The following is a 20195-nucleotide window of genomic DNA, read 5'->3' on the forward strand; positions in this document are numbered from 1 at the left end:
AAAGATTTTTCTACTGTTATCATCCACTGTCCAAATAATGAAGCAGGGGAAAACTGTCCAGCTCTCATAATTTAAGCCAAATAAGGATTAAAGCAATGTATTGATTTACTAATGACATATAACTCACCTGCAGTACATTCCAAATCAATAAAAACCATACCATTATTGGTATAAATAAACCAGAGATAAACCATGTCTCCTATAGGCTAAGAAAGGTTCCTTTCCCAAGCCCCTTTATATGCACCTTCAGTTTGGGTCCCCACTTCTTGTGCCTCATCCAGCCATGGCATGTGTTGAGCACCAGCTCCATGAGGAATTCCATAAGGATGATGATCTGTTTGAGGTAAGTGGTGGTAGCAATGCTGACAGGGCAGATTCTGGCAGTGTCAAACCAGGTTTGACTACTGATGGTTACCCTTCAAGGTATTTCCCCCAACCCAATTTTCAGCTTCTTTTATATTCCTTTTCAGGCTGACTTCTCCCTTGTTTCAAAGCTCTCTTCGAAGTCCCCTGGCTATTGTTTAATCCATTGATTGTCACTCATCCTCTTTAATAGCATTGGATTGGGGCTTATGGTTGTCTTCAGGCCATTTGCCAAGCATGGGCTGTGCAAGCACCAACACAGTTAGTTTGAAAAGTGCTGTGAATATTAATCTCTTCCCTGGTAATTTTTTATTGTTTAATGTAGTTTAAAATTTAATTGGTATCTTGGGGAACGCTTGAAACTCTGCACTTACCTGCACATTTGTTTCTCATTTAAGTAAAATTAATGGCAGCCATCGAATTAAAGGTTGCTTTTGTCATTTCTGCTAATTATACAAAGATAAACACCTGTGGCCAAGCCCAGCACATCGAGTTGCTAAACTGTAAGACGTAAGGCACAGATGCCTATTACCATCCATCAGCTTGGCTGCACCCTAGGGGACTGCACAAAGAGTGGGGAGCTGAGGAATCCTTTGCTTCCACACTTGCCCTTGTTTCCAATGTACATCAAGCACAGAACAAGTGCAGGTTGTCAAAATCTACTGAAATCTCTTCAGCAGCATGAACAGTCATTTACAGCAGTGGAAGGCTGTGTTCCAACTTCAGGGAAGCATCAGCTGCACTTTGCCTTTATAAAACTATGTTTTCATGATTCCTATCAGAAACCTGTGACTCTAGAAGTAGCTCATGCCATGGGAGTGTTGTACTCTGCTACCTCGTGATCCTCTGCCCTCCTAAGCTGGGCTTTGAGCTCCTTTTTACCACTACATGAACTAAGAGCAGGATGCTTTCCTTTTTGCTGGCTGGCTTCTGACACATGTGCAGATTTTGTCTCCCAGTTCTGTCCTGTTGGCTTCGTGGCCCATGCTGGGAAACCAGCAGAGACTACTCAAGCCACCTGAAGTTCATCTGCAGAGCTCCATTGTGGGACAGGTCTGAACCCAAGGAGAGTGCACAGGCAATATTATGAATATTTTCATAGGTACTTGTACAGTATAGCTATGGCACAGTGGAGCAAACACTGGCTTGCCTTGGTAACCTGCTGCAAGTAGGAAGGACAGCAAAGAGAGATAGAAAGAGTCCAGGAGGGAGGAAAAAAAGAAACAGAGATAAAACAATTAGCTATTTTCTGCAAAATGGGAATATCAAAGCTCCAAACCAAGTTAAATAATGGTGTAACCAAGACTGAAACTTGCTCCCCAAGGTTATTAAAGAGTTATACATTTTCCTGAAGAAATCAAAAGAGGTGACTTGCCAGCAACTGGCTGCAGTAAGACTAGCAGAGGCACTGACAAAATATGTTGTATGATGACTTGCTTGGGTAAGTCTTGAGGAACCTAAATTTTAAAATAAAATAACTGAGTTGGGAAGGAAGGAAAAGGATAAAGGCTCTGCTTGTTTCAATATTGTTCTCTCTGCTTGTTATATTTCTATGAATAAATAAATCACAGTAGTCTGGGAAGCTGTTGTGCTGGATTGTTTTCATACCAAAAACCTGGAGGGTGGCAAATTGGTGTGATGACAATTTTGAAAAAGACTCTGGAGGAGATTTGAGGAACTCTAGGTCTGTAATCCTGATGCTTCTGCTAGGCAAATTAAATGAAAGTATAATGAAGATTAGAATTAGTGGACACTTGAATAAAAGTTATCTAATTGAGCAGAATAATCAAGGTTTTTAGGAGGAGAAATATTGCCTTATGAACAAGGTCTTTAAATGATTGAACAAGAGTATGGATGGAGATTATCAAGGTCATTCTAACTGCTCAGATTTCCAAAAGACTTGACTAAGCCCATTGCCAAAGATCATTTAGGGAACTACACAACAACAGAGCAAGGAGGACAGTACTTTTATGGATGGCAAAGAGATAGAAAACTAAACAGGAGCAATTGTTTGCTTTTCAGACTGGAGGGAGATATTTTGGTATTTGACATAAAAAGGGAAAGAGCTGGAAGAGTAGGTGGGTAATAGGTTGGTGTGATATTTCTGATGAAACTAAGTTACTTAGGGTTTAAGGATGAAGTCAATAATGAACAAAGATGGACATCCTGTAATGTTATGTTATGTGAATTAATAAAGAAATGAAGCACCATGATCAAGAGAGTACCCTCACTAAAACAAGGCTCTTGCACAATAAAATGTTACATTGGACACTTAGAGATTAATTTTACAGTGTGATTTGAAAATGGAAGACATTTAAAATGGCATTCTGAGGTTCCACATTTGTTATAGCTTAATTACTTTCAGATCAAACACATTGCTTCTGTCAGTAGAGATGTACTCTGCTAGCCCTGGAAATTCTGCCTGCTTTCTAAAACTCAGACTAGATTATCTTCTCATTATGTCTGCTTTGATGCCTATGGAAAATCAAGCTGTGAATTCACTCAAGATTCATCAGCACTAAGATCCCCCAGCTGTGCTTTTCTAAAATTTGTGTACAACTCCATGACCCCAGGTTCAGTGATCACAGTGATGAGAATGCCCTCGAGGGATTCAACACATTCAGTGTTATTGATATTATGTAAACAAGGTGCTTGAAGAACTGAAACACATAAAAGAGTATTTCTGCCACAAAATAGGCAGATCTGACAGTATGCTCACAGGAATGATCTGTGTGTAAGAAGATGGCATTTTTACATATCTGCTTTACAGAGCATGACTGCACAATAATTATTTTTGACAATACATCGGACTAATGCACTCTGATATATTCTGTAAAATTAATGAAGCCATAGCAATGGCGGGTAGAGCAACAGCATTTGCTGTTAAATCTTCAGTGATTAGTTAATTATAGAATTAAGAACTATAGAATTATAGAATTAAGGAATTTTTCCATTCTCCTGCTAGTACAGACAAACTCTCATAGGCTTTGGGGAAAAAATATTTTGGACCTAATGAATCATAATTTTTAAAAATAGAATAAAACTAACTAGTTACTAGAGTTCCTTTGTAATACAAGATGGCAGATCTTTTCTAGAAAGAGACAAATTATTCTGTTTAAAGAATCAATATGTGTACACCTGCTAAAGTGATTTGTTTACTGTAAGCAGTTTCTTTAAGTGCCAGCTGTTGTTTTCAGTGTGATGGTAGTCACAAAGGATGCACAGTCATTTTAGCTCCTTCACAGAACCTTAAGAACATTTATTATAACTGGTTTTTAACCCAAGAATGAGCTGTCTGATGAGAAAGCATGTTTTGCTCACATTTGTAATTTTAAATGTGGGGATAAACCAAATTGCATATTCCTTTTTGTTGGATGCCTTCAATTCAAGACACAATGTTCATTTTGTCTTCCTGAATAAATAAATCTCTTTCTAAATCCAGGAGCACCTAAATTTTGCCTTCAAAATCCCTGGGGATTTTCTTAAGGGACAATTATTTCTAAAACTACAGGAATGTAAATGCTGTATTGTGTCACCGAGAACCAAAACTGAAATCTATCCAGAGTGCTGGACAGTTGAAACACTAAGGGGATGGCTCAGCATCTTGGCAGATTGTAGGTTCATACTCTGTCAGACTACTTTCCTAAGCTTGTTAACCCTGTGCTAGTTCACACAAAAAGACATAAAACCCACGTACAATGCTGACATACCATCAATGTGTGCTAGTGGTAGCACCACTTTGAATTTGGTATTTGGCACTACTAGAAGATAAGTCATCCTAAGACCTTCAGCACAGGCTGGTGAGCCAGGATCTCTTTATTTCTCTTGCAGTGTTGCTGTTCTCTACATCCCTGCACAATTCTGCAACTTCATGTGATTAGGCTAACTTGATGTGTGACTTGACACAGGCTCACTGAGAGCAGAGGACTAGAAAGGAACTTGTCCCCTCTAATACTCTGCATACTATTCACTGCTCTTTCACAATAGATTAATGCTTTTCAGAGAAAGATAAACCCAAACTGAAGGATGTCTCAGTCCTCATACACACAATTATTGAGAATTAAACCAATTTGTCCTGTTGAAATGCAGGTTTTGCTCATTACAGAGATTAGAGACAAAAAGTGCATCCATTTCAGGTTTTAAATTAATCTTCTCACCGATTTAAAAATGTTAAATGGTCTTGAGGCATCCATGGTGCGAATGTACCTAGAATGAAAAAAAGGTTAGATTCTTTCAGAGTAGGTTTGCATCCAGTTCACAAGATGTAAGTTTGTTTAGTCATCAAAATCCAAAATAAGTGTCACGGAGAGCTTGATTCCTCACTGACTGCTAAGCAAATGTGGCATAAATCCCTTCTTGGGCAAACAGATGAATAAACATTTGAATGTGACGATCAGTAGCTGGCCATTTTTACAAAGTTTAAATGAGATGGTTTGGTTTCAAAGTGACAGCCATCAGAGGAGACGAATGCTTTTTGTCTCTACAAAACCTCATAGCATGGTCTCCTCCCACTCTATCACTCTGAGGAAAAAAAATACAAACCCAAAACACAAAAACACCTACTTCAAATCTAGATCTACAGTACACTGTGGTCACTGCAGTAATTGTGGTTCATTCCCAAACACACTACAGGCAGTATAGACAAAAAGGATAACAAGGATGTTACTGCCTCCTGCTATTATTCCTCAGTTGAGGAAATGAAGGATTAATCCTAGACCACCAAAGTTGATTAATCATTAATTCAGTGGAAGTGTGGGACTAATTATCTCTGAGGATTGGAGCCAAAGTGGTTTGCTAAAGGTCATCAGGAAGTCTTTGACCAGTCTGTGCAGAAAAGAAACTAGGAATATGATAAATATGCATCCAAAAATGCAACTAAACACCATATCTTATTTCTTTTTACAGCATTTAAGCATCCTGAGGAGACCACTTCAATGATAACCTCTCTGATACTTTGAATGCAGCAACACAAACAACTGGCAGGCGACACAAGCTGTGGCTTTGCAACTGCAATGACTGCTCTTTAAATTGTGGTCAAGTGTCAAGTGGTTTTGTATCTTCATGAGTACAGGCTAAGCTACCTCATGTTGGCTGTGGGTTGAAATCATTCTGACAACTCTCACATCAGAATAGCAGCTGTGGTATAAACTTACCCTGCAGTAACTTGTTCATGCAGCCAGTCATTCCTTCTGCTAACTTCCAGGGATTAGCAGAAGATGCCCCACGGGTGAAAAGTGTACACCTCTTTTTATTTTATCCTATTTTTTGTGATAAAGTATAAGAAAATATTTTTATGGTTTTTTTTTTTTTTTTTTTGCTTGTCTAGTTTTGAATATAAAATAGGTGTAGTGTAATTCTCTGACAGCAGTTCTGTCATTGCTAAGCTGATTAGAAATTCAGGGGCAGCACAGCTGAGCTGTAGTATAAGCTATCAGTAAAAATCAGCACTGGGAATTACTGTGTACATCTGAAGAACAAAATCAATTTCAAATCAGAATGAGAGATGCGGGACAGTCAAAGAAGCTTGGAAGGTGACTGTGTAGTGTTATCAGTTAAATGGATTTTATAAAATATCAATTTTTCAAAGCTTTACTCATTCACATGATATAAGACCAGGCCCTCAGGGATTCTGCATCTCATCAGGAGCAAAACATGGCAGCAAAGAGAGAGCTGGGCCATAAATTGTTCCTGATGGCTTGGTTTCTTGAAAGCCTGCAGCAGTGTAATCACTGAACTTTTCAGAGTACTTGATCACCCAGCTGGCACATCCTAAAAGAGGGTCCCAATAAAATGCCTCCGACATGCATTATTAGGCAGCACAGAAAATTGCTGTACAAGCAGAACCCTTGGCATGAATCAAAGCTTTGACAGTTCGATTCGGATGATGAGAAACTTCACGAAATTTTTTCTCTCTCCTCACTGTTGCCTGACATCATTGTCACGATTTGGGTCTGGATGCGGGCTTTGTGCTGCTCTGTGAGTGTGTGACCTGCCAGGGAACACACCAGCAGCTCTGCTACAGGAGCAACCCTGATGGCTCCATTCACTGAGTAGCTCTGGGTGATCCTTTGACAGCACATCATGGTGTGGCAATGGCAGACAAGCAGAAAGCTGAGCACAAACTCTCTGCATCCAGTTATTTGTTGTAGAACAGGGAATCCAGTAACTGCTGCTTTCTCCTTATCTTCATTTGCCTCTGAAATGGACTGTTGTTACTACTTTACTTCTATTTAATCCATACCATGATCTTGGCCATCTCCCTGGGCCATCATTATGCCTCTTAATAAGAAAGTGTGGTCTTACATAAGTAGCTAGGTCATCAGGCATTAATGATACAACAAAATAACTGCACATTTATACAGACTTCTTTTTTGAGCTTCTTCTTTCCTAATTTAGAAGAACTAGCTATGTTTGCAAGCAGAAATGAAAGACTCCTAATAAATCTTTTATTTTCTTTGTTCATATAGCTAGTACACACAGCAAGAAAAGAAGTCTAGGGCTGAGGCAATTCCATCTCCACATAGATCACTAAAAGCCCTTGAAATTCTCCATGGCATCACATTTAAAAATATTTTGGATCATGCACTTGCTTGTTCATGCAAGGCTACTAAAAACCCTTGAAATCCTCCATGGCATCACTTCTAAAAATATCTTGGATCGTGTGCTTGCTTGTATTTGAATCTAAAGATGAATGATCTTGCAACTTATCATAGAATACTTTGGGTTGGAAGTGGCCTTTAAGATTATTCAGTTCCAAACCCCCTGCCTTGGGAAGGGACACCTTCCACTAGATCAGGTTGCTCCAAGTCCACAGCTTCTCTGGGCAACTCGTTCCAGTGCCTCTTCCCCCTCAGAGGACAGATTTTCTTCCTAATATCTAGTCTAAATCTCTCCTCTTTTATTTTAAAGTCATTCCCTCTTGTCCTATCACAAGGGTCATCCCAAAGCCCCAGCTCCAGCAGCAACCTGATCTACAGTTCCCTACATCTGTTATCCCACCAATTCCACAGGACCCTGCACTTGAGCATGTTTGCTGGCCCTCCTCTGGGGACACAGAGGTGCAGTTTTTTATGTGAATCCCCATACAGTAAAAGCTGCCATACCAGAATTCAGCAGTGACTTACAAAGATCACTTTACATAATACACAAAGTATGCTGTGGGGCATGGGGAACTAAAGGTTAGGGTTCCTGTTCACAGGGTAACTTCTGGTTTTACCTAAGGACCCTGTAAGCTGGTGATCACTTCAGAGGAGGAAACCCAGGCCTTCTTTACCTTATAAACTTCTCAGCTGTGAGACTTTAGGTGTCTTCAAGGATTCATCTCTTGAACCCATTGTGCTGGCCTTCCTGGCAGCTTAGGGGCTTCACCTGGAGGGAGGAGCAGTGGATAACCTGACCCTCTCACAGACATAGCACTAAGGCCAATGCACTGTGGGAAGGAAGGGTAGATGACTTGCCTCCTCTGAGATCAAGGAAGGTGTTCAAACTAATTTGCACACTTTCTGGATGATTTATACTAATGGAAGAGGTGAACTCTGCTCTGTGAAGTACTTGTATGTAGCACTCAAGTTGATGGAGGCACTTAATCTGGGTTCCTATCCTAATGGTGGAAAACGACTGGAGTTTAGCCAATCTTTCCTCATACACCAACTCCTGTGTTTTGTAGATTGCTCTATTGAAATTACCCAGAACATGCCTATGCTTCATGCAGAAAACAGAATGAAGTGCTGGATGCTCTCCTGCATTTGCGTTCCACTGCATCACTCTAACAATGGTGTTAGCAGATTCCTGCATTGCTTCATGAACTCCATGCCTTAACTCTTCACACCATCTGCCTTGGCTCCTAATTTACATGTTCTGACTCCTTTGCTGAGACTAGAGGTCTAATTCTTGTTATAGTACCTGTCTGGGAGGCATATCAGCAGGTCTTGTGGATCTTTCTCAAATTAACTTAAACCAAGAAGTCTCATCAACTTCAGTCACAGCACTAATCAACTTCAGTCCAAACTCCCTGTAGTAGTTAGATTCCTAATTTCCAGAAATCTAAATATAAGACAGATATATAACTGCTACTGGGACCTGTATCACAGGGTTCTTCAAAATCCCTGTTCCCCAGCTTTTGAATACATTACCAATATTATGATCCCATTATGAGATCTTACTTTCTCACCCTCAGTCACCTCTCCTGAGGTTGGTGCCAGCTGCATCTGCAAGAGAATTATGAGTCAATCATGAGTCATAACAAACGAAATGCTGTGAACAATTAATTGCCAACTTACAGTTTTAGAGATGCTGATCCTGTTAGGGTTGCAGTGACTTATGAGTAATTGCAATTCCTGGGATACATGTTTTCTGAATTGACACAGTTGGATCACAAAATCACAGAATCACAGAATTGTCAAGATTGGAAGAGACATTCAAGATCATCTGAGTCCAACAGTCAACCTAACACCATCATAATAACCCCTAAACCAGATCTCCAATTGCCCCATCCAGACACATCTGCAATTCTTCCAGAGACAATGACTCTACCACCTCCCTGGTCAACTTATTCCAATGCCTAACCACTCTTTCAGTGGGAAAAAAATAATTCTAATATCTAATATGAACTTCCTCTGGTACAACTTAAGGTGATTTTCTCTCATCCTTTCAGTTGATGGCAGAGCCTTACCAGCATGGGCCATTTCAGAAATATGTACATCTCTACATTCTAATGCAGGAAAATCAGGTGCTACAAGCCAAACAGGAATCTGCAGCTTATAGTACGCACTTGTAGTTCCAATACCAGCAGTTGAACACAGAATGGTTATTCTAGAAATTTCGCATGTTCTGCTATTTCTTACAAATGGCTCTTAGAGACTTGAGGCTCACCTATGCTTTAGACACTGCTAATCCTTGCTGTAACTGATGATAACAGGTCAATGATATAGGATGGTGTTTGTATAGAAATGCTCTTTTGGTATTATTTGCCATGTAGTTCTGGAGAAACATAGAATGGCTTGTGTTGGAAAGGACTTTAAACATCACTTAGTTCCACCCCTCTCCCCATGGGCAGGGAAGCCACTCACTAGATCAGGTTGCTCAAGGCCTGATCCAGCCTGATCTTGAACACTTCCAGGTTTGGGCCATCCACAACCTCACTGAGCAACCTGTTCCAGTGCCTCACTTTAGTTAGTAAAGAATTTCTTCCTAACATCTAATGTAAATGTCTCCTCTTTTACTTTAAAAATGTTCCCCCTTGTCCTATCAATCTGCCTGTGTAAAAAGTCACATTTCTCTCCTTTATAGGCTCCCTTTAGGTACTGGAAGGCTGTGATAAGGTCTCCCCAGAGCCTTCTTCAGGCTAAACAGGCAAAACTCTCTCAGACTACTATGCTTAAAGTTTTTCAGGTGAGACAACACCGACCATAAATGAAAATCTTTTGCTTGCTGTGGACACACTTGGACCTGACTTCACTCAAGATCCTCAAGTCTTAAGGTACCCCATGTGGAATGTGACATTTGGGGAGGGGGTTGCCCCACCTCACTTTGAAGCTTTGTCTTTGAAGATCTCTGTAGACTTTCCTGTAACAAAGATAACCTCTTCAAATTGTTTTAGTGGAAGAAAATCTTCTCATACTACAGCTGACAAACACAATAGACTTCAAGACCAAAAGAAAACAGAGGTCCCATTTTCCCCTTCTAAAACCTTTCTATATTAGATATGGCATGAAAAAACTACGACCCCCGTCAGGTCCACTTGTCCATCTTTTATTCCAAAACATTTCACAGACTGATTAATAGATAGAGATGAAATGTGTTTCTGATAGCAAGAACAGCAATCTGCAAAAAGGGATGGCCAAGCATTAAAATTCTATGACAATGCATCCAGCATCTGCTACTGAAACGATGTCATGCATTCCTTATTACATATAAAAATAGGAATGGCCTACTGCTTCAGTACTTTGTTGGTGTTTGGTTCTTGAAGGTATTTGTCTCAGAAATCTGTTACAAACAGTATCCTGAGGTCTTTTCTCTGATTCTATGAACTATGAGAAAAGATGGTTGCATACTGCTATTTCCATTTTTCTCTTATTTTTCCACTGAATTTTTCCAAATCAGTTCTTCATGGGAAGATCAAGTCCAAGACTTATGTGGAGTTATGCCAACAGAGAATTTGGCCCCAGGTTTCTTTTTGTGTATGATGAATTGACAGTTTTGTACCTGTAGCCAAAAGGAGCAGATGGAAGAAATTATAGTGACAATTTCATTCTAGTTGTATGCTTCAAAAACTGCAAAATATTGCAAGGAAGTTTTTCCCTCATAAGATTTTATGTATCAGATGGAGGTATTAAGAAGCTAAAAGTGTCCATTTTAGCACAATTTCCCAGTACCACTTTCATAACAGCTCATACATTAGTTGTTTTGTTATTCCTATTCCTCTCCAGCTTCTGAAGAAAAAAGAAAGAAAAAAAAAAGAGTACTGACATTCTGTTATATTTTTTTAACTACAGTGAACTCCATTGATTACTCTGATTGTGGCTAATGCAGGACCCCTGGGATTCAATCAAGTCTCCTGCTGTGGATCTGGAGCTGTGGACTCAAGCCTAGTTTACAGACACAAGTCTGGAGCCAATTCCTTGCTGATCCAGCTGTAAATGGATATGGAAGCATGGCCAGACAGGCTGCAAGCTGCTGTCTACAAAACCCACAATCCCCTTTCCAAACCAACACAGCAGCCTTTTCAAGACACTTGTCTCATAAACCTCATATTCACTAGGATATTTAGCTATTACTCTGAATGAATTCTCCTAGAAATGTTACTATGAAAGAGTCAGCTTAAAAAGAAACTGTAGTATGATCAAGAAAAATATTTTCCTCATGTTATTTAAGGATATGAAATTGGCCAGAAGAGTCAGAAGGATCCAACTAGCCCAGGATTCAGCCTTACAAAGGTGTTACTGTACTGTTTGTCACAGGTAGCACATGTGGCACATCTGGCCTCAGTGTAGCTTTGTTCCTCTTAGCAATAACTGTCCTTTTCCCAGAACATGGATCTTAAGAAATTGCCAATATCCAACAACTGATAATAAGACTGGTGCTTCTGGAAATCACAGAATCCGAATACAAGGGCAGTGATAGACAAGGTCCTAGGAAACCCCAGCACCTCACTTCTTTATTCCCTTTTCTCTCATTCACTGACAAAAGCACCATCCAGTGGAGTGGAGCAACATTTTAGTCAATCCTGTGCCTGTCACAGCAGCCAAACTTCAAAGGTGCCAGGAACAGATGGTAATATCCCCTAGTTATGGGATGTTTGGTGAAACATTTTATAGAGCAGATTGTGGCACTGAATTCAGTAAGGCTAGTTTTCTCTTGAGAGGGACAAAAAAAAGGAAGAAAAGGAAGAAAACAACAACAATCCCCAGGAGAACAGCGGTTAGCATACTTGATGAAGGCAATAAGAACACTACACTCACAGTAGTGCTTCCTCCAAATGTTCTCATGGCAATCATCCAGCAAATAATCAGTTGAAGACTTCCTGAGCCAGAGATATTGTCACTATGTTTATTAGAACTGTATTATGCAATTGTTTAATGCAATTGTGGTGTACACAATGGATATCTTAAACATAGGTTGTATACCATTATGTACAGTACCACTGCACATAACACAACAGGTTTGCATTTTACTTTGGCTGAAGTTATCTTTCATGAAACTGTCCAGTCACTCTTTGAATTATGTAAACTTGTAGCAACCACAACTTTCTGCAGGGAAACTTTTCACAGCTTGATTGAATATTGTATAAAAATTCACTTCTTTTGTTTGCTTTTATCTAGTCATCTGCTTATTTCGTTTGAAGGTCTCTTGCTTTTGTATTGGATGAAACAGGTTATAACAAAAACTTGTAATTGTCTTTTCTAGCCACTTGTTTTCACAGACTTTTCTGTAGTTATCTCTCAGCCAGTCTATTCAACTTGTCTATTTATTATATAGCAGTTCCATACCTTTTACTGTCCTTATCCCTTATCTCTGTACCTCCTCCAGTTTTGTCATTACCCTTGAGACAAAACCAGAACTGTACTGAACACCTCCAAGAGGCAAACTGTGCATACTATTTTCTTTTTTGATTGCCATTGCTGTGCTAATAATTTCTGATACACTAACTGCTTTTTGCTAGCAAACAGAAAAATTAACAAAAAAATATTAGAAAAATAATAAGAAAATAGCCTAGATTATATCCTTAGCACCAATGAACTGATGCTGAGATAACAAATGCAAGAGCAGCAAAGATGCTAGAGGTGCAAAGAAGTCATACATATGCTCATAACTCACGTCTCTTACTGACCTCTGAGGGGCTGTCTTAAATGAGAGGTTTTATTAGAAATAAAGTTTTGATTAACCTCATTACCTCCTTGACAGCATTTACTGCTCTCTGGAAGAGCTATGACATTTCCAGGGGGCCAGCATTTGAGCAGTATTTCAAGACTCACTGTACCAAAAGATTTAGATTAAGACTCTACAGCTCTCACAGAGGTCTCTTAAGGAGCTTTAATGACCTGGCTTCTGAGGCTACTGCTCCCTGACACTGCTAGCTACCACCACAGAAGGAGGAGCCTCCAGTAATTCCAAGTTTTTTATTTGGGAGGAAATGCTTCCACATTTTATAATTACAATGATCAAGATGGATTTAATTTTAGTTCAGCAAAAGGTTTTGAATACTAAAGTAATTCTTTTAGTTCAGTGTTTTCCATACAGATTTGGTTGGAGTCAACACAAGCACAAGGCACTATTTGGAGAACTGCACTGTGAAGAGGCTTCTTAGAATTTTCATGGTTTTGACAAGTAATTAGGGTTTGAAATTTGAGTAATGACAGGCAGAATTTTAATCAGTAAAACAAGAAAATGAATATGTAAAGAAAAGAAACAGTTTAGCATCAACTGAATGTTAGCAAAACCAGAAGTGCCATGGTTGTGCTAACAGAGATTTAGAGAGACTTTTATAGCACTCATAAGAAAACTGGGAAAAGACACATTTGAAAAAAAATGTGGTTTTAAGAATTAACAAAAAAGGAAAAAGATGCTAAAGGAGAGAGGACTAATTAAAAAACTAGGTATGGGTGATCCATAACATTTCCAGTATCAGGTTCAGCTCGATTTACTGAAGCCATTCAGAGATGCTGATGCTAAAGGGACACTCCCAGTTCCTGGGCCTTATGTATGGAACAGATCTGTTGTGGAGAAAATGGAAAAGAAGTAGAAGTTTTAAAAGTACATTCACTTGTTCACATATCATTCTACATTTAGACTCACCAAACTATCACAGCTCCACATGAATCATGCAGCACTCGCAATGTCAGGCATCCCCTTCTTGGGAAATTTGGAACATTTTAATTCACTGGAGAATCCCATGAAGTTGTCTGAAGACAAATCTAAATCCCTTAGCTTTGAAACAAGAAGATAAGTTAATTTCAAATCAAGATTAGAGTTTGCTATTTCAGTAACAGCTCTCTAGACTTTGCAAGAATGAGGGGGGAAAGGAAATTGCATCCTTCCTTACTGCACTGTAGTTTGCCTCCTGACACCACAACCTCTGAGAGAAGCAAACTCTACTCAGCAGGAGAGCAATGGTTCCTTCTTATTATCATGTTTTCATTTATCTAATTGATTCTTTTATTATTGTGTTTTGAGACTGGTGAGAAGGGTTGATTTCTTAGATTTTTTTTTCATTCAGGCATTTAACAAAGAAGTTTTCGCCTGTATGTCTTTGACTTTAACTTATTTAGCCTGTTTAACAGGCTTTTAGCTTATATAGATAATTTTAGCTTATGCCATTTTCTTGTGATGATTCTTGGCAGTGTCAGTTGATGATTCTGAGACTTTTGGTAGGTGCAGCACAGAAAATGGCAGAGACAGTCTCTGTGTCACAGCAATTTCTGGGCAAGTACCAGACAGAACAGGATACAGTAGGTAAAACATACCTCACCCACATGAGAATAGGAACCTAACACATTTTCTTTTCAAGAATTTTTTCTTGATAGATCATACCTCATCCCTCTCCACTCCTCCTTCTCTCTTCTCTGTGAAGTACAGGTGTCTTTTCTGCAAATAACCTCAAACATTCACAGATCAAGCTGCAAAACCAGTTTTCCTCAAGCTAGAAGCTTTTAACCTTTAATTTTGGAACATATTAATTTCTTTAGGTGGATATCGGTACGGCCTGTTATCAGATAGTGGGAATAGAAAATAATTAGCTTTCATGCAAAACCTTTAATGGGAAAACCCAGGCCAAGAATATTCAGAATTGGAATTTTGTCCAATTTCTTTCCTCTGGGCCAGAAGTCACAGAATGGCTCTAAAAAAGTATAAATTACACTCCACATGGTACAGAGAATTGTGTCAATGTACATTACACTTCCTGATTTCTGTCAGCTATAAACCCCTCAGCCAAGCCTTTCTGCTGGGAAGCTTGTCTATTGGCATACACATGGAAAGAGCAAGAAGAAATGCAAATTTAGGAGAGAATGGAACTCAAAGTACAAAAAGCTTCAGAAAGTGACCTTTGCTGTGAGATTGCTTTGTCCTTTCATGGCAAGGACTGCCAGAACTAGCAGCATCATGGGGTTGCCTGGATCTTTGAAAAGACAGAAAATGTTGTCTGTTTCTTCTATTGTTCCCACATAATCTGCAAAACCTGTCCCTCATCTGACTGTGGTCTCAGCCTGCTGGACAGTCACTACAGCAGCAATTTCTCTGTAAGAAAATGTTCCTCTTTGTAAGATCATTTCAGATATATAATTGGTTGTATACAAAGCTACCAGGTCTTTCTTTGCTGGGCCTATTTTTGAAACGTGAAGTCGCACCATTATCTGAATTGCAGTTTTGCATGAGCTATGCTTTGCTCCATCTAATTCATGAAAGAGCAGATACAAATTTCCAAGCTGCTGTCGAATGTGAAGAAATTTAAAAACCTTGTGGAAAGCCCCAGTAGTTGCACAGAAGAGAATGACTGCCACAAAACCCTGGAGCCTGTCTCCACAGCTGAGGAAATACCCAGCTGTCAACATCCCATCTCTGCTTCCCTCAATGTTCCAGAAACAAGCACAGCACAGGTAGCTGTGCTGACCATCGTCCTGCTACAGGGAATTCCTGTGAGTGAGTACAGGGAACAACCACAGAGGTAATAAAAGGGAAGAGATGGAAAAGAAGATAAATTTCCTCTTTGCTAGAAACACAACTTTACATAAGAGAGGAATGTTACTTTCCAAGAATGGAGTGAAAGGAAAAGAAATCTCTGCAGGACATTTTCCCAGAAGATTTGGTTTGACCAATATATTTAAATAGCACTTTTAAAACCTGTTCTAGCTAGTATGACTGAGATCTACAGTTTTTTGATATTAATAACCTGAGCACTATCAAAAGTAAAATTTATGGTGCCTCTAGTTGACTGAAGGAGGTTTACAGAGTTTACCATGAGAAGTGGGTATTTGATCATCTGATTTGAATCTCCAGTATTTCACAGGCCATTTCCCAGATGTATCACACAGCTCACCTTTTATTGGGCTACCTTGTTTTTGACTAAACACATTTTCCAGCAATTTAGCTAGGCTTGAATCCAAAACACAGAAAGCTAGAGAATCCATCAGTTTTATTAACTTAATCCAAACCTTCACTCTTAAAAATTTGTGCCTAATGCCATTTGAATCTGGATGACTTTAGTTTACAGAAAATTGTAGGGATTTTTTGGTTGGTTGGTTTTTGTTTTTTGTTTTTTGGTTTATTATCTCCTGAGGTTTTCCCTATTTAATTCAACTTAATTTAATTCACTTACCATTATTTTATCTTCAAACACCTACTTATATTGATGTCGTATCATGTGTCAGGTTTTTGGGGTTTTTCCGAGTGAACTTCTATTTTTTTTTAAATTTTTCTTTTGCAGATGTTCAATATTGCCCTAAGTTGCTAGAGAACTGGAAAACACTTTTAATTTCCTCTTATGATAGAAAAAAGCATGGTCTATTTTCAATGATTTAACAGAAATATTTATTAAGCCTCTATTTTTTTCCTTCATAATAACTTTATCATCTCCATTTAACAGCAGGCTATGAAGAATACATTTTCTAAAAATCTTCAGCTTTTCATTTTATCTGTGTGATGACATTTGTCTGCATTTCATGATCATATATGTCTCCTTACCTATTTTCCATTACATATAATTTAATATTCACAAGGCCTGCCCTGGCTTCATTACTGGGCCTGATGCCTTGTGAAGGCTGACCTAGAACAGAGACTAGATGGAGTTAAAGAATTAAGTAGGTTTTTATTAGGGAGACTCCATGGATACACCTTGGGCAGCACAAGAGCCCAGCCAGGGCCACACTCTAGGTGAACCCAAAATGGTCACAAAATGCACGACTGGTCATGGGGTCTCACACTTTTATAATATATATGTATATCTTATATAACTATAATATATAGTTAATTGTCCAATTACACTTTAGCCCATGAAGTCTTATCCTTGTCTTTCTCTCTTCAGTCCACCCTTGTTTATGCTCTTGGGCCTGAGATCTGGATCGGCTGTCCTTGGGTCACCAGCTGGAGAAGGAATTGTTTTGTCTATCTACTCTGTGAAGAGAGCTTACCATCCTTTAATACGAAGCCCAGACCCAAAAACTAAAGCAGCACAGAATCTGAAAAATATAAATGCTAAAACCTGAGGCATCAGGCCAAGATTGGCTCTAAGCCAAAGATATCCCTTCTGATAGACTGGAACTTTTTTAGCCATCTAATAAAATTTTCTTTTAAATCAACTATTTTCTATTTTTTTCCTAAACTATTTTGCTCAATTTTTTTCTGTTTTAAAGTTAACTCCTATATCTGTGATGTGCATCCTTATGTGTAGCATATGTTTTTATAATTACTGTATATGGTGATTTTTTTTTCCACAGAGACTGCAATTAGTCTTGATTACTGGCTTCCTGATTTTCTACTCTGGGATTAATTTTTCTTCATCATAATCTGGCACTCAGTATCCCTCATGTAAGTAAATTACAATCTCTAATTGTTAGAAGGTGTAATAATGCCTCAGCCCTGGCAGTCTAAACCTTCCCTTGCTACTCTATGCTTTTAATGTATAGGATGATGTATTTGTTATAAACTTAAAAGATCAAAAGTGTTGATTTGCCTGACTAGGACATGCCTGAAAGACCATTATGTAAAGTACAATCACTTTATTATCTGGGAGTAAAGGAGCAGATAAGACCAACAAGGCTAGATATGGGTTAAAGAGCAATTCTCATGGATCACATTAATATACACAAAGTCATGCTGGCTGTCTCGCCTGTCAGCAAGCTACCAAGAAATTAAGGATACTATATACAAGCTCAAGTCTGATGCTTGACTTGACAGTGGAAATAGGCCAAACTCAGTTGCAATTGGTCATGTAATTGCAAACATCTGACACACTTACCCTTGTAACAAGAGATCCAGGTCATGGGGAAACTAGGAGGACTAAACACAGTGAAATAAGTTGTCAGCCTTCGGGGATCCCACTGCAGTCAGGAGTGGTAACTTATTTTTGTTTTATTCTTTCTTTTTTTTTCCACAAGAAAGATGGATCTTCCAGACATTGCCTGAGTAATTGAAGGTCTTGTGATTTCCTTGTGAGTAAGGCTTGAGTTGTAGAAAAATTGTCAACAATTTGAGGGCTTTAGGTCCAAATTCTGCTTTGAGTGGTATTTGTACAATTGTGTGGGAATTGGCAGGGTTGGCTTTGTTCTTACTGATTTCAGTGTGGCTGTTAAGGCTTTAAATCAGAGCTGGATTTTGCAATTAGCCATTCCTCACACTAGGCAGTGAACAAGTATACAATATACACACTTTATTCATACTGTTTTGAAAACAATCAAATCAATAGTGTCTATTTAAAAGAGAAAAAAGGGCAGAATGTAACATCTAGATTCTCTGCATCTAAAAATCTTTTGAAATACAGGCAGTTTTAGGGAAGCACATTGATTTAAACTTCCAACTTGTGTTTGTTATATAAAACACAGCACTGCCATTTTTCACCACCGCTAATCAAGCCCAAAATCTGCATCTGTGTACTCCTTACACTGGAGAATGTCAATTAGTTTTATCCTCAGAGCACTGGCCCAAAACTACTGGTCCTCCTCATTTCAGTATAAAAAAAAGAGAAAACTCTTGATCAAGTGACAGTGCCAAAGAGAAGCAAAGAGGAATGAATTTACAGTTTTCAGACTTTGACAGATTTCTAAGCATGAATTTTAATTCTTTATTGAGAAAAAGCAGTTGAGTAGGAATTACCTGGTTCTTAGTCAACTTTTAAAAATTACTTGGGATAAGACTGTCTTCACTAAGCTGTTGTGTGACAAGTAATTTATAATAAGAAAATAATATCATGGGAACCATTTTCTTTATTACAAAGAATCATTCAACAGCTGCAATATAAAGTTTGTACAATAGTTGCAATATAAAGAGGAACACTTAGAAGTGGTGGGAATTTTTTATGTAAAATATTCTAATGAAAAGAGGCTAAGTCATAATTATCCTTATGTCAATATATGGGGAGCTAAACAAAATGTTTTCATGGTTTGAGAATATTCAAATTGCATTTTCTGCTTCCTACTCTGCTTTCAATAGTTTAAATGCCCAGCTCTATGTAGGATGCACAAGCCTAGGAAATTGAGAGGGGAGGACAGAAATGTCTAGGTTGCACACTTTTCCCTTCCAAGCACTATTCAACAGATTGTGTGGCACAGGCCACTGTGAGACTGTTCACAAAACACAAAAAAGAATGTTGAAAGCTAACAATTCAATAAGCCTACAAGTCGCCATCTATTTAGAACACAAAACCAACTTCGCAATTACACACACAAAGTCCTAATGGAGGACTTGTCCTTACTTCTCTCAATATTTAATATGCCAAGAAGCCTCAGCACTTTTCCCGTTTCCCACACAGTTATCCATGAATCTCTCTGCTTTCTAAGGTAGACTTGCAGACTCAACATTTTCTCCTCTAGGACATTACTTGTGGCCCTTGGGAAGTGAGAAATCCTACTTTTCTACAAGTTACTCTGTACCATTCATAATCTTTATTACCTATGGTCAACTCAAAAAAACATTACTGAGAACTCCAATGCTGCAGCCCCAACACTTTGACTTTCCTGTACTGAACAGTTACAGAAAATCTGCAGCAGCTAGGGTGGCATAGTTCAAAGGGGAAAATTGTGCCCTGCTTCTTTAAGGAGATTGTCTCCTATGCGCGCTATAACACAGCAACTTCTTTACAAAGCTCCATGAACATCTATCTGCCTCTTCTTGGAAAAATTCTGTATCTGAAGTTGATCATCTCCAGTGTACAAAGGGACATAATCTTCACTAACGTTCCTGTACCAGAATATGCAACCAGTAGCATTTCTCAGCATAACTATTAAGTCTGCAGAGACCAAACTAACTTCCATTTTTCTGTATGCCAGTAGCTCTTCTAAAACAATAACCAGGATTTGGACAAGGTCCAAGTGTCTCCTGAATAATACTAGCCATTGACCCCAACTGGGAGAAGTTCAGCCTGTGGATTACAACATTTATCTTTCTGGCAGGAATGCATAAAAAATTATGCAGAAACAGATGTGCCTCAGCCAAATGGTAACACCAGGGGCTTCAGAGTTACAGAAAAACCTGCTGTAAAAATACATGGCAGGGCTCTTTTGCCTAGAAATTTTGATGCTTAAGTACAAGTGTGTGACATGCCTCCAGAAATACATGCATATATATATATGTGTGTGTATACATATCTCAATATATGTACTGCAATGCCAAAATAACTGTAGATC

At 38.7% G+C, this 20195-nt stretch overlaps 1 protein-coding gene across 1 annotated transcript in view; it reads left to right on the plus strand.

Annotated features, from left to right (window-relative positions):
- Window positions 1-283: 283 nt before the first annotated feature.
- Window positions 284-20195, plus strand: part of RFXAP (regulatory factor X associated protein) — a 33532-nt gene continuing 13620 nt past the window's right edge. Inside the window, exon 1 of the mRNA XM_071448346.1 lies at window positions 284-343. Within this exon, the coding sequence (XP_071304447.1) occupies window positions 284-343 (60 nt within the window). The remainder of the gene's footprint in view (window positions 344-20195) is intronic.

This window comes from Agelaius tricolor, unplaced genomic scaffold (assembly GCF_023055355.1).
Source record: "Agelaius tricolor isolate 1412-34295 unplaced genomic scaffold, bAgeTri1.0.p SCAF_26, whole genome shotgun sequence".
NCBI lineage: Eukaryota > Metazoa > Chordata > Aves > Passeriformes > Icteridae > Agelaius > Agelaius tricolor.